At 47.1% G+C, this 15,176-nt stretch overlaps 1 protein-coding gene across 1 annotated transcript in view; it reads left to right on the forward strand.

Annotated features, from left to right (window-relative positions):
- Window positions 1-283: 283 nt before the first annotated feature.
- AATF (apoptosis antagonizing transcription factor) overlaps window positions 284-15,176 on the forward strand; it is a gene marked incomplete at both ends in the record, with an annotated part of 40,488 nt that continues 25,595 nt past the window's right edge. The window contains 4 exons of the mRNA XM_079545039.1: window positions 284-368; window positions 1,274-1,462; window positions 2,010-2,420; window positions 2,925-3,062. Of these exons, the coding sequence (XP_079401165.1) occupies window positions 284-368; window positions 1,274-1,462; window positions 2,010-2,420; window positions 2,925-3,062 (823 nt within the window). The remainder of the gene's footprint in view (window positions 369-1,273; window positions 1,463-2,009; window positions 2,421-2,924; window positions 3,063-15,176) is intronic.

Consider the following 15,176-nt stretch of genomic DNA (forward strand, 5'->3'; position numbering starts at 1 on the left):
CGTTGTAGCGGTGGAGGACAGCCCGGCCCTCCGGAGGGCTCGAATGGTGGATTTCGGTTTTTTTATGGCGGTTGTTTCCGCTCGAACCACCGCGCTCACTTTAACGCAGACAAAAGACGAGGGGCGCGGGACGCACCACTGCCGCGCGGAGCGCCTAGGCCACGCCCCCACCGAGGCACCGCCCACATCCAGACCACGCCCATTCGAGGCCACGCCCACTCAAAGACCCCGCCCCTACCGGACCCTGCGCGCCGCCAGACCCCGCCCCCCTCCGCTCGGGAAGATGGCGGCGCCCTTAGCGCAGCAGCTGGAGGAGCTGCTCAACCCCCGGCCCGACTTGCGAGACCCCGAGGACGACGCGGAGGAAGGTGAGAGGGGATCGGAGAAGGGTTCCGTGCGGCCGGGGCCGGACCGGAGCCGGGGTCGGTTAGGGGGGCCGCCGTTTGGGGGCCGCACGTGGCGGCGTGGAGCATCAGCCGCTGCCGCCGCCGTGGGGGATGGGGCGGCTCGGGCCGGAGTGCCGCCCCGCTGTGCCTCGACCCGCAACGCTGCGGGCTGGGAGCCCCGGGCGGGCACACGGCTCTGCACGCAGCCACGCGGCGCTCCGCGAGCTGAACGTCCAGCCGCGGCTCCGCGCGGGCTCTGCTGCAGGCCGGGGCCGAATCCCGTTGGAAAGTTCTAGAAAAGCGGCCCCAGAAGCGTCCCTCGGAGCCGGGGGGGCCCTGCTGAGCACCTGCGGCTCTCCGTGCTGGCGGGCGGGGGAAGCGGCGCTTCGGAACAGCGGGGAGGTACGAGAAGAGCAATAATTGCAGTGCGGTTGTTTTGTCTCTTTAGCCGTCCTGAAATGTTTGTGCATTTATGTGATTCGGGTATATGGGCAGAGGTTAAAGTGTGTCTGAATCGCAGTTTTTCTCTTTGACTCGTTAAACGCAAAGTGAAGGCGTTCAGTGCTGTGAGTCCTGGGCACCACACTGCTCCCGAAGCGCCCCGTGAAGGGCAGGGCTCTGTGGCAGGGCTTCAATGGGCTTCACCTGCACTCAGCTTGCTGTGTGCTCTCTAAAACGAAAAGGAGATGGGGAGAAAGGTGTGAATGCAGGCAGTGCTCGTTCAAAATAAAGCACTGCCATCCACCTCACCTTTCCAGCGTGTTTTTGTTTGTAGAGGCGCGAGGAGTTTCCCACGCAGGAGGATGGCTGCTTTCTGCAGCTGCTTCTGGCCTGGAATTCAGTTTGGTTTAGACAACCTTCCTCCATTTCTATTTCTTTTCCTGTAGCCACAGTTGCTAAAGTGATTGACAGGTTTGAGGATGAGACTGCAGATGACATTTTACCTGTTGGTAATATACGGAAAAAAGCTTCGGCCTCCCTCTTAGAAGCTGATAAAAGGTACAGTGGAAAAGCAACATCTCGCAAAGCCTTGCAGGAAGAGCTCTGGGGAGATGCTCTGTCTGAAGAAGGATCTGGTAAGAAATCTTATTTCTTTACGCTTTTAATTACACTGTTTATAATTGCAGCATGCCAGACCGAATTAGGACCATCTCAACTGAGGTGAGGAACTTTAAATCCTTGGCAATCCTTGTTTGTAATAAGGTACAAATAAGTTGGATGTCTTTTTGGAGTGCCCTCCTGAAATTCAGGCCATTTTGACCATAAGGAAAAGGAGATCCCCAAAAGAGGGCTGCTGCTTCAGGGTGAGAGGGGCTGTGAATATCTCTGAGCCCTGGCTGAATGCTGTGTGGAGGGAAAGAAGTAGATCTTGAGGACTGTAAGTGTATCTTATTTTAAAGATACGTAAAGCAAATTGTGACCAGCTAGTTTGATTACTATGTCACTAATTATTGTCACAGAAGATGAGAGTTGAGATATTTTTCTGGATATAATCTCTTTTTTTTTTTTTTTTTTCACTAATTGGTCAAAACAAAAAAGAAAACAGAGTTTGCTGCTCAGATCAATAGCCATTGATGATGCGTGCTGCAGAGTGACAGATCTTTTTTCTCTTTGAATTAATAGCTGAAGAAACCTTAGATGAGTGGTATAGTGGCAGTGAAGATTCAGAAGACAATGGCAGCTTGGGCAGTAAAACAGAGGAGCAGGCCAGCAGTGCTGGCAGTGACCAGGAGGATAATATGGAAGATGATGGAGAGAGAGGTTCCTCTGCCAAAGCACCAAAGTTCAGTTTCCAGAATGTCACGGACTTTGAGAAATTTGCAGAGGGGATGGATGACATTGGGAGCAGTGATGGAGAAGATGAAGATGATGCCAGCATGGAAGAAGGAAGTGATGATGAGAAATATGAGGGGGAAGACCACGACCACATAAAAGACACCAATGACAACGAGGATGACGGGGGGGTGATGACGTTCTCAAAGGGACAAGCAAGTGATGAGGTGGAAAAAGGAAAAGCGGTGAAGAATCAGCTAGGTTAGTGCATGTTTACTGTGTGTTTTGATGAGATTCACCTTGCTGACACTGCACATGCTGCCCATGCTAGAGGAGACACTGCAGCACGTTAACTTGCCAAGTTGCAGCAGCCCATGTCGTTTGCAGATGTTGCACTAAATGTGCTGTGCGTGCTGGTGTCACTATTCCTACGAAATGTAATGTTATGGAGTGTATCTGCTGGCTTAATTGAACCTGCACTAAATATACTTGTAGTTTGGGTGGGAAGGGGGACTTTACATTGTTAGTTCTGTGCTGTGGTGCTGTGCTGTTTTTCTTCAAATGCTGAAGTTTCTTCCAGTTTATTCAGTCAAATTACCAGCGTCCATTTACGAGTAATTCTTCTAACCAGAGAAGCAAACAGAATTTTTGTGATTCTCAGGGTTGTGGTCAGGATCACCGATAGGATGGGGAAGGGCTGCTTTGTGCTTTGTCTTGTGAGATGGAATAACTTTTTTTTTTTTCTTTCCCTTTTCTCTTATGAAGCACTGTGGGATCAGATCTTGGAAGGCAGAATCAAGATGCAGAAGGCACTTGTAATAGCCAACCGGCTTCCTCAGCCAGATACTTTCCCCCTTTTCAGAAAGGAAGGTGGACAGGAATTCGACAGTGCTGTGGAGAGCTGTAAGAATTCTTCAAACTTCTTACTTTGTGTAGAGTCTGCTGTAGCCAATGTGTTTTTACCTGTGTGAGAGAGCATTAATAGGGAAGTGAGGGTTTGAGTTATGTATGTTTGTAGTATTAGCTGTCAGTTTATATTGCCTTAATTGTTAATTAGTGTATGGGAGCTGCTGAGTCACAGCCTGGACCACTGATTGAGCACCTGGAGAAAGGAGCCAGTCAGCCTTGGGAGCACAGGTGGAGGCAATTCATCTGTGCAACCAGGAGGGGTGGAGCCAGGCTCCACTCCTCTTAAATCTCATTTAAGGGCTGACTGCCACTGGGGAAGGATCTCTTACTAGAGGTCCTTCCTTTGTGGAATACTTCTGCAAGCGTAGATCTTCAGAGAGAGGTGAGCTTCCTTCTTTTTGAAACAGCTTCTCCTTGCGCTGCTCCTGCTGCTGTTACGATTAGGTGCTGTGCAAGCATGAAGTATTTCTGATCCTGGACCAAGAAAATGTCTCCCATCACCCATGTCTGTGTCTGTCGAGTTGTTCTCTGGCAGCCTGTGTTGTCACTTATGTGATGTTGGTGAGCCTCAGCTTGGGTCCTGCTGCTGCTTCTACTTTTTGTGGGTACTGAAGTTCATTTATCTCTATTGGATGTAAGGAATAACTGGCTTGGTTATCAGTGCTCAGTGAGGAGTTGGGGCGCTGCTTTGTCCTGAGAAACTGTGTAGATGCTGGGTCTGTGATTGCAGGGATTTGTCCTAACCAGGAGTAATGCAGCACAAAGGAGAGGGCCTGTGCTGTCAAAGCAACAGCAAATACCATTTCAGTTTGGAGTTGCTTCAGATGTTTGGTTTTTAGGATCACTATTAATGATACTGATCTGATGAGACTTGTAGCAGATTCTCCAATATGGCAAATACCTGCATGTTCCAGCTGATAAACACAAAGTATTCAACTTTAGTGCATTGTGGATCTGTTTAATTTATTAATGCTTCAGTTTGTATGTGCAACACTGATACCAGTGTGTTTGAGAGACTTTGACCTAGGCTGGCACAAGTTATCTTAAAACTGCATTAAGAACTTCTGCTGTGAATCCAGCCTGACCCTGGGCCTTGCCCCTGTGCCAGGGTTTGACTGTTATCTTACAGCTCACACCTGACCTGAGCATGCAGCTAATCAGCTTATCTGGAGTTATAGCAGGTGGGGCTCTTTGTTTTAAAGTTAACTCAGCTGCTTTAAATGAAGTGATTAAGGAAAAGAAGGTGAGCTCCCAGCAATACTAAGCTGACCTTTCAGTAAAACGCATGTTATTAATGTGTTTAATGAGATGCATTACAAACTGCACTGAGCACCATGTTTCATTACAGGTCTAAAATGCAATATCATTAAAGACCTTTAACAGAAACAATGGTTGACATTTTGATATTTCCCATAAGCAAAATACATCCAGGAACACGTAGTGTAATACCATGCACAGAACAGCAGAGAGGTTAATCTGCCAGTTGTCCAGAACGTTAAAGGAAAATCTGTGTAATAGCTGCACTGTGATCCCCTGCCCATCCTGTTTCCATAATCCAGACAGGAAAGTCGCAGCAGTTTGCTCTGCTGTTCCAGGTGATCTGTATTCAGGTTCCAGGTTGAGTGGGGAGGCAGCAGAACAACCCACCTGGGTGGCGTTAGCAGGGGACGTGCCTGGGCTGATGGGTGGGGAGTAAGGAGCTCAGGAACATTGTGATGCTGCTGTTTGTTTGTTGTAGCGTTTGCTGGTGTTCTCTAAGGGTCTGAGTTTAAACTTCTTTTTATATATTTTAAATACAGTCTGTAATTGTACAGTGAAGTAGGTTCCAGCAGCTGTTTGTGATGATCTGCACTGTTGTCCAAGCAGGTATTTCTCTGTTCTGCAGAGGTGCTCTTACCAGAAGTTGGGAAGTGCCAAGCATGAAACATGAGGCACAACTTTGTGTGCGCAGGTTTTAGGAGAGTCTAGGGATGCAGTGGGTGACAGTGACCAATTTCTCCCCATCTTGGTGGCGTTGGGCCCTGTGAGAGGGATCTGGGACATTCTAACTCAGCAGGGGCTTTGCCCCGCACGTATGAGCTGTGGCATGGTTTCTGTTAAGGAGCTCAGCACTGTGAAGCCTTAGTTTCAGTGAGTGAATTTAAGTCAATTAAAAAAAAGAAATACTTATATTGTAATCTATTTAAAGCTTTTCTTGATGGACCTTGATTTAGGAGGGCAGTCTCACTTTTCATCAGTCAGCTTCCAGAAGGAGCTCTGATTGAGAGCTTTGGTGGGTTCTATACAAATAAACTTCTAGAAATTGGATTTAATAGAAATGAACTTCTAGAAACTCAGTTCTAAAGAGTGAGGTTGTGGGCTGGGTGTACATCTCTGCACTCCTGCGTTCTCCTCTGAGTTGTTACCAGCTTGTGGGCAGGAGTCCATTCTTCAGACAGGAAAAAAAATGAAAGAATTGGGCACGAAAAGGTTTAAAGATGAATCATTTTATCATGGATTTAAGGCAAGGCTTTGTGAATGCTGGATGTTGAGCTTGTTCCATTGCACGTAGCATGCTTCAGACTTGGATGGGATTTAAGATAATCATGACATTGACACTGTTTTGGAATGGATGATCCTCTCCTTTCAGGGAAGCCTCAGCAATTCCCTCCAAATCCACAAAATAAATCTGGCATGCTTTCATGATCTCCTCTGAATGAGAGGAAATGATCTGGTGTGTGAAGCTGCCCGAAGTCCTGGCTCTGTGCTAGGAGTGCTGCAGGCTCTAGGCACACAGGTCTCTTACACCTCTTTCAGAGCTTCCCTAGCAAGCTTCTGGTGTTATCCAAAGCCCTTCCCTTGCTTGTGAAGGTTCTGCTCTCTGCCTGTAGGAAGGATGAGTTTGTTGAGGTGGAAAACAGCCCTCCTCTATTTGCCTTGCTGGCGTGTCCCACTTGTGACAGCTCTTTGTGCGGCTGGTGGTGGCGGCGAGGCTCCCCAGGGACTGACTGATGGTGTTAAAGAGCAGGCAGCAATGATGTATGTGCTTTTGCAGTTTTACAGCCAAACCTGAGCAAAAATGGGAAGGTCACACGCGTTTCCCAAATTCTGAGGTTGCATTTTAGGAAAAACTCAGATGTTTAATTTATTATTTTTGTAATCTTTTATGGAAACAAAAAAAAAAAGACGTACCTTGGACAATCTTGGATTCCTGAGATCTCAGGTTCTGGTGGATGATTTACTGCAAAATTGCTTATAAATTGAAGTAGAAAATGTTTTGCAGACCTGGCAGCTTTCAGGCTTCACACCCATTTGTCACCCAGCATTTCCCTTTGTGTATAGAACAAGAATTAATTAGGCTGCGCTGCAGGAAAAGTTTATGGCCATAATTTATATAGGATGAATTCCTGTTTAAAGAGACAGCATTGCTTTGTTTGCACCGTGTTACTTTTTCTTTTTTCCTAATCTTTAATTATATCCCAGATTTTTTTTTTCCCAATCCTCCTTTTTACCTGCACATGGCAGCTGTGCCCGTGCAGCTCGTGTTTCTTCCTGCTTTGCATCCATGGAGAGAGTCGGGGAGCTCTCTTAATACCAAAACCACGGCGGCTGCGCTCTGGAGGCAGTGCAAATTGTGAATGCACTGCACACGTGAGCTCCCACAGCTCGTGTTTGTGAGGTGCTGCTGCCCAGGGCAGTCTGTTTCTCCAAGATACGTTTGTATTCTCTCACACCGTATCTCCTGGTCTGGTCCAGGGCTTGAGATGTTGCCTCCATTCGGGGTCTTGCACGTTCAATTAATGTTTTTCATAATCAATGCAAGTCAGAATTTGCAATCTGCTCCTGATTTGCACATTAAAGAGACCCATTAATTAAAAATTCCAATCCCTGGCATGTTCCCGCAGGATCCTTGCATTATTTACATAGAAAAAGAGTGCAAGGTGCAAGTTTCTGTGCTGTGTCTCTGCGCAGATTGCATGCTTGCCATTCATGTTTCTGTGTATGCTTTCAGGCAGGAGGAAGGTTGGAAGTAGATGTTGTGAAAATGGCACGAAAATTACCTCAAGGGCAGGAAGGAGTCGGGGCAGAGGTGGAAGCCACGCTGGTGAAGCCGTATCCAGTGTCAGGAATTAAACAGTGCCGAGGTTTGGATCTCATTCAGTAACAAAAAGCCACAGCTAGCTCTGGGGAGGGGGGCAAGCAGAACTGTAGGCAAGATCTCTTGCTCTCAGCAAAGGCCAGGAGCTGGGGTTGCTCTGTTGTTGTAACTCCTTTCTCTTTACAGTCCTGGTTAAAAATACCTGGGGATGTGACAGTGATGCTTTGTGATTCACTAACAATAACGGGGATAATGCATTATCTTCAATTTTTAGTTGGAGAGAAAGCTAAGCAAGAACGTACAGAAACTCATGTGGGTCTCTTGCAGGTGGCAAGATGCTGATGCACACTGGAAGACTTAAAGGTGATCACTATTTTTTCGTACCCATGTCCTTTCACTTGCCTACAGTTAGGCAGCTCCATGAAATAGAAACTCCCAGCTAAATGGGGTTTTTTTGTTTTTTAACTTTGGCTCTGTCAGTGGGCTGAGAGGAAATACCAGACTGTGGGTTTCCTCAGTGTGAGTCCTGGAGAAATGGCAGAACACAGCTGTGATGGGAAGCAGGCAGGGTCTGTGAGAGTGGGTTGGCTCACGAGAGGAGCAGGAATGATGACAGTGCATCTTAACTGTTGTTCACACTTCGAGTAACTTCTGCACAGCCCCACGAAGATTGGTGATCAATAAGAAAATCTGAATGAAGTGAATCAGATTAAAATGTGTGTATTTAAAAAAAAAAAAAAAAAAAAGCAAAACAACCCACAGTGTAACTCCCCTGTGCTTGCAAGGCTGTTATCACCAAAGCTGCCTGGGTTATTAATGTGTTAGTGGAGCAGCAGCTCCTCCTGGCAGCAGCCTGCGTTGCTCAGCACAGTGTCTGAGTGGCTCCTAATGGTTACAGCATTGCGTGTTTTTTAAATTCTCCTTTAAATTCTACTGGAACTTGCGTGTCTCTTCCCAACTCGCAGTGATATTTGAGCTTTGATTTGTATTGTCTGTAGTCAACTTTATCTTCTTTTCCTGGTCATGATGGTGTTTTCTCTGGCATGGTGCCCACGCGCAGCTCCAGCGCTCCTTGTGCTCAGGGGCAGCGCATAACCCAGAGAGAAGCCCAGTTTCCTCGTACATAGAGCACTGGCATGCTGTCCCCTTCAGTATCTCTCCCAAAGAGCAGTGTGGCACGTTGACACACAGAGATGAGCACTGAAGGGTGCAATTTAGTTGTAGTTCATTGACGAGTAGGGCTAAAAGGTGCGCTAACAAAACTTGGTGGTGCTTGCCTGGAGCTGCACAGCACTATCTGGGAACCTCTGGGAAAAGGAGGTGCTGACTTCTTGTTCCAAGTATTGTAGTCCAGTCCAAACACTTCACCTCTCTTAGAAACGTCTCAGTTTCTGGGATGGAGTGAGGTTGCGTTTGTAGCGGGTGCAAAGGGCTGTGATGGCCTCGGGGCTCCGTGGACCTTTATAACGGTGGCCTGTGTTGGACTCCTGGTTCCTAGGGTTGGTTTGCTGCTCCACTGGCAGCTATCTGGCTTGTGACTGAGTGGAGCCCATCGGTGGAGAAGGCTTTTGAATGATGAGATAGAGAATCCCACTTGCATTGAAGACAGTGGGAAAGATTCAGTTTGCTTTCTCTGTAGTTGATCTTACGTTCACAATGATTCCCCATCTTTAAAACATATTTTTATTTACTATCCATGTAAGTCATGTCCAAGAAGTCGATTAAGTATTGGCTAACTTGAATAATCATGGAATCATAGAATGTTTGGGTTAGAAGGGGCCTTAAATAACACCTAGTTCCAATTCCCCTGCCACAAGAAGGGTCACCAATCACAAAATCGGGTAAGATCAAGGCTAAATCAAGATAAGGTTCCAGAGAACCTGTCACCTTTCCTGTACAAGAGGACGTGTTTGGCAGGAGGTCGTCTTCTCACTGCACAGCACAATGTGTCACCCCCTGCCTTGTCATTTTGCACACCTGGTTATAGGGAAAAGATGCCATGTGAAATGTGCTGTATCAACGTGAGCTTGGGATTTCTCAGAGAAGCCTGCAGGAATCAGCTGCCAATGATTTTAGTCAGAATTTTGTTATCATCTCAATTCGTGGATCACTCTCAAAGCTGAGATGTAGCCCTTACGTACGTCTGGAGCAGATAATGCTGTGATACAGTGCAAGGTGGGTGTCACAGGGCTGCAGGGGGAGGGATTGAGGCACAGGCAGATTATGTGGTTTCCAGTTACAGGATTAATTGGTGCTAGGCGAGATCATGGGCTTAAATATATTCTTGCTTTGAAGATTTTGCTGGGAGCCTGCACAAATGTGTGACAGCGGCACTGAGTTTCAAGCCTGAGTGTAAATTATCATGATCAGATCTAGCCCAGTTAACACTGGTAGTTCATTTTAATTGAATTGTATTAGTCTAGACACTTTAATACAGAAGCATTGTGCTTGTTGGTTCATGAGGTGGTGAGTTTGGTTTTAAATAGGTGAGGATGCAGGTATCCCCAGATTTCACCTTTCTCTCTGATCCAGTGAAGAATCTCTTCAACTCTGTGTGGGACCGAGCCAAAGCCTGGTGATGTTAATAAGGACTTTACTCTCAACTGAAATGAAGAAATAAATGAGGCCAGCTTTTGCTGAGAAATAGGATCTGTAAGGATGGGCAGCCATTCTGCGTATGTGGCAGCAAGAAAGATAGAGGAGAGACGAACTGCAAAGCTTAGAGAAAGCTACAGTTGTCAGCTCCACAGCTCTGCTTTGTGTGCTTATTAGTTGGGTCGTGGGGCTTTGAGGTTTTGTACGTTCATCCCAGTGTGGGGTTTGGGCTGTGTGAGGCACCAGAAGCATATTTTGGGGATTGTCCTTACTGCCTGTGGGTTGAGCAGCAATTCTGCACGAGGTATTTATTTGAAGTGGAGTTTGGGGCTTTTTTTTTTCAGAGCAAAAACCGCTTGCCCTTCCTTGCTGATTGTCAAGGCTGTTAGCCAGTGGTATTTAGTCATCTGGAGCAGAATTTGTATGTGCTTCTCTTGTACAGATGGGCTAAAATTGAAATGCTCCCATTGTATAGGTTATCTCCATAGCTGTGTGTGTTGGATGCTATTCGTGTTTGAGGCTTCTTTAAATTCTAGTGCAAAAAAAAAAAAATAAGGGAAGGATGTAGTTGTTGACCTGATACATCCGAGCTCCAGACTGTGGGATTTCACCACACTTCAGGAACGTCAAATGGGTTTGCTTACGGTTGAGTTTCTCAGGATAATTAATAGTTAATTAAATGGAGTTTAACTAAATACTTGTGCGCGTTAGTGTGCGTACCACACAAACAAGATGTGGGAAAACAAAGGCTTGCAAAGCATCCAGAGAGCATGTGCAAATGTCAGCTAACTCGAATTAATTGGCAATTGGTTACCTGGAGATGGAAACTCACTGCTTGTCATGATAAATGTAATTAATGACCCGGTATTATATGGGGAGGTCAGTCTTGATGGGCTACTGCTCCCTTCTGGCCTTAATATCGAGATAACTATGAAATTTCACATTTCTTCCTCCTTTCTCAATCCTGCCTGCGCACTTGGGGAATCCTGCCTGGCACAGACTGGAACACACAGTGTCAGCTTCTTTACACTTACAGTAATGTAAAACATCAGTTTTTATAAATCTCATTTTTACGAGCCCCATCCCTCCCTGCTTCGGGCTGATATCAAAAGATGATGGTCGAGGCGAATCAGCAGAGCATGAACTTCATGGAAGTGTTTCTTTCTCTCCTTTCTCAGCTTTCCCCCTCCCCCAGTCCCCACTAATAACATCCTCCAATACCAAACCTTTATTCTGTTGCTGCATATAGTTATTTGCTTTACTTTTAGCAAGCTCATCTATGTCTGATCCTGTTGTTCTTACTGTCAAATGCAGTAATATTTGAGTGAAAGGAATAAATTGAGTCCATTCTGTAACTTTGGGAGCGCGTGAAAGCAGTTTGCAATATTGGCTCCTTTGTGCCGAAGGAATAAAATTTTCCCCTCTGCAGAGACTTCTGCATCATTTGCATTCCAATGGAACCAGCAAATTGGGGCTCTGCTGCGGGGCAGATCTTTTCATCGCCATCAGCAGAAAGGTAGGCTTCTTTCCTCCCATCCTTCATAAAGAGCCAGGAACTCGGTGTCTTGGGAAGCGTGAAGGGAACGTTGCTCCAGTTATTTCCTAAAAACAAGCCGGGCAGACTTGAAGCGCTTCGTGCTTGCACTCAGCTGATGATGCTGAGAAACATGTTCACTGCGTTGGGTGCTGCGCTGCCCAGGGCTTGGTGCCCTGCTGCTCCTGTCTCTCAGCTCACTGCTGGCCTTGTGTCTCCACGCCACCTCTGTGTATGGGGGAAGCAGGCAGGACAGCAGGCTGCACCGGGAGCTGCGCTGCGTGGCCATGCTGCCCCGTGCTGCTCCCCTGCAGTGCAGTAGCAGGAGGGTGGTTGTCCTGAGCTCGGTGTTGTGGGATGCCGTACCTGGAGGAGCCCCTCCGCCCTTTCCAGGCTGCGAGCATCGCTTTGCTGCTGGGAATAGAGAGCGAGCTCCAGAAGTAACACTGACAGACTTCAGAATTACGATACGGTGGAGCTCCGGCGTAATTCTTTGTTGAAGAAGTTAGAGGCCTAAAATGTTAAGGCTTATTGTTATTCTGAGTTGATAATCTCTGCCTTGCTTTAATAATTTTTCCTCATGCCTGGATAGCCTGCGAGTTGCACAATAATCACTCACACAGCTTTGTAATCAATGCCCAAAGTAATAGGATTCCGCTGGCCAACGGCAATTAATAAATTTGTGTCTTTTTTAAAACACTAGCAAGTCGGGCCTGAAATACGACTGACTGGCTTTCCTCATTTGCATATTTATTGCAGTGGAAAAATTCTTGCCGAATGATTGATGTTGAGCCTGCCTCTTGAATTCCAAACAGCACATTATTATGAAATGAAAAATGCCGGCCATACAGTTGATTAAAGTTGAAGACAGTGGAATCGGTGTTTTTTAAGATTGTGGGAGAATTAAAGGCATATTTTAATAGATGTTGACAAGAAGTGAACTAACAAAAGCAAAGCAAAGGATTTGCTTGAAAAGATTTAATCAAACGTGTTTCTTGGGGGATTAATTGCTGGGGATGACTAGTGCAAGTGGCTGGCTGGTGGATTTGAATGAGAAGTATTGTTCTGGGGCCGGCGTATTGAGTGCCATTTTGACCTGTAGTTTAACTCCTGTCCCACCGCCGTTTGAAAGCAGAGAAAATTTCCCCTCTTCATCTGAATGTTGGGATAAATACGTGCACCTGATAACAATGCTTTTCATTATGCACAGCTGCTATAATAGAACCCATTGGAGCCCTCATTCCTGTTGGCACGCTGTGACCGGTGCAGCTCGCGCTGCGCGGTGGGGATGTGGTGGCTTCCCATGGTGGGACAGAACCCCCGTGTTTGGCAGCTCAGCCCTGGGAGGTCTGTGATGGTGTTACCAGTTTGCTGGGCAATGTGAGCAGTGTCTGTTTTGCCCATGAGCTTCCAAGTGCTGTTAGTTCCCAGCTGCCTCTCTCAGCGCTTCTCCTTCTGTGCGTAATGCATTGAAATCCTGGAATTTTGCCCCAGTTTTTAGGATTCCATCTCTGACCGCCATAACCACACATCTGTGGCTCGTAGCCCTGTGCTGGATGGAGGCAGCCATGCAGGGAGGAGCCTGCCTTGTGGAGCTGCTCCAGGAGCCTCGCTGGTTGGATCTCTGTGAATACCTCTGAAAACGTGGCCTCGAGGCACCCGCTTTTTCCATTGACTTGAAGTGTCTCTGCGTGCAGCCACTCCCTGCTGCTCCACGCCAGCTGCTGCTCTCTGCAGCTGCTTGGGAAGATGAAATGAGACCCCATTTTTAGAGGTCATGGCGAAGAGCATGGATGTTTATCTGCACGTGAAACTGCCTTGCTGTAGAAGCACTGAAATGACAGTGATGAGAGCCGCCAGGGCGAGCAGGGGGATGTGCTGATGGGTTGGTACCTGCAGCCAGGAGCTGGGGATGTGGCAGCAGAGTTGGTTTGTCTGTAGCCACTAGCATTGACAAAACTGATTTCTGTGGTTTGAGAGCAGTAGGACAGATTCCATCTCTGGTGGGGCTCCTGACACTTTGATACATGGCAGTGCTATCCCTGAATGGAGCTGAATACTCCAGGGCTACTTTCTGAATGGGTGAAGGGATGTATAAAATGAGAACGTATGAGAGAGTATTAACAGAAAGGCACACTTTGATTTACTGGTCCTGGCTCACAGCTTCCTTGGTGGATTGATGTGCTGTCTGCTGAATCTGGAACAACTCTTTCTCTCCTGTACACAAAATGAAGGGGCTCCCATAGACTCTTAAAAGTGACTCCTGCAAGTTAACATCTTACCCAGGCACTCCGAGTCCCATTGAAGCTGGAAGTTGCCTTCAAGCTACGTTTGCTGTATACTTGCTGCAGATGGATCCTGCTCAGCATCAATTCTCCTTTCCCATGCGATAGTGTTAGGAAAGCTCTGATGGAAGGGGGGGGGATTGCCTTTGTACTAGGGTTAGTTGGCCACTCCATGCATGGAGTATGGGTTGTTTGGGGATCTGAGTGGCTCATATTCCACAAAGGGATCTAGCTGCTTTTGTGCTGGGGCACCTGTCCTCAGAGAACATGGGTTGGGTGTACAGAAGTAACTTCTGCAAAAGGAGAGAGTTTTGTGGTTGTTTTCTTTAATGGTTTATGGCCCAGCGTGAGGGCAGGTGTTAAGCTGTACAGAGGTATTAGCTTTGTTCTGTGCATGGAGCAGGAGGTAGAAGCCATGGTTATCATGTGTGAGGATCGCTGGTCGGTTTTCTTAATGTATTGGTGTGCCTGAAAGCTCCGTGTTTGTAGCTTTTCTGATTGTCTGTTTCAGATGATGAGCAGCATTAAAAATGTAGGTATGTGCTGGGAGGGTTGGAGAGCAGGAGGGTTAGTGCCTGGCTTTCCTTCAGAACAGCCCAGCATGCATCTGTGGAATGGTTTTGCTTTACACAGCCTTTGTTCACGAGTGACTCAAGTCTTCTCCCCAGTGCAGGTGGTGTAAAAGCAGATGAGGGCGTTGGAGGGAGGAGGAGACAGAGAAGGGAAGGCGAATGGGAAGGAAACAGTCCCTCCAGGAACTGTGTGTGAAATGAATAGGGCTGTGTTGGGTGAGGAGAAGGCAGGGGAAGGTGGCACTCAGCTTCTGAAGTTGAGTTTACAGCGCACTTAAGCACCCAACGTTAACGGTGAGAAACCATCCAGCAATGCTATTAAATACACACGAATTGAAAGCAGGAAATTACTCAGCTGTAAGAGGCTCACGACGAAGCTGCTGTCTGCAATAATTAGCCCTCCCACCTGGTTAGATGTACGGTCATTGTCTTCCCTGCCCTCTCCATCCCCTTCACTCCAAATAAAATTGCTTCCCATCCCCACTTCTGTTGGGGTCTGTATTTCATAGCCTGGGGGAGCTTGAGCCTGTCTTTATTCCTTGCCTGCTTGCCGTGGCCCTGATATACCCCAGAAGAGCTGGAGTGCTACTCCAGTTGTAATTGACAGGATCAAAGCTGCCTGGGGTGCATTAGCACTGCTGCTGGAGGATAGACAGCGGGTAGAAAATAAACAGTTTCAGAAGCTCTGGGGGCATTTAGCTGTGTTGCAGGCAGTGGGAAGGATTTTGCTGTTGTGAGCTGTGCACTCAGGGTAGGGTGGGGGCAATTTCCTTTGGAAATGATGCTTTAGCTGCAGACACGTACAACAAATGCATTTTTAAGGGCTTTTGTCTGTTTGTCTCTTAGAATTGTTTTGATGCGAGCGCACAACTGTTTTACAAGTACAGCAAACCTAATCCGTTAATAGGTTTATATAGAAGAGCTGTCAGAATGTATCTGTAACGAACCCTGGGCTGGGGGAGTCCGACTGCTGATCTGCAACAGAAATCTGAAATCTGACAGCGTCTCCTCTCCAACATTGCTGTTAGTGAGGTCAGGCCATGA

Source organism: Tetrao urogallus (genome assembly GCF_951394365.1).
Source record: "Tetrao urogallus genome assembly, chromosome: 20".
Taxonomy (NCBI): Eukaryota; Metazoa; Chordata; class Aves; order Galliformes; family Phasianidae; genus Tetrao; species Tetrao urogallus.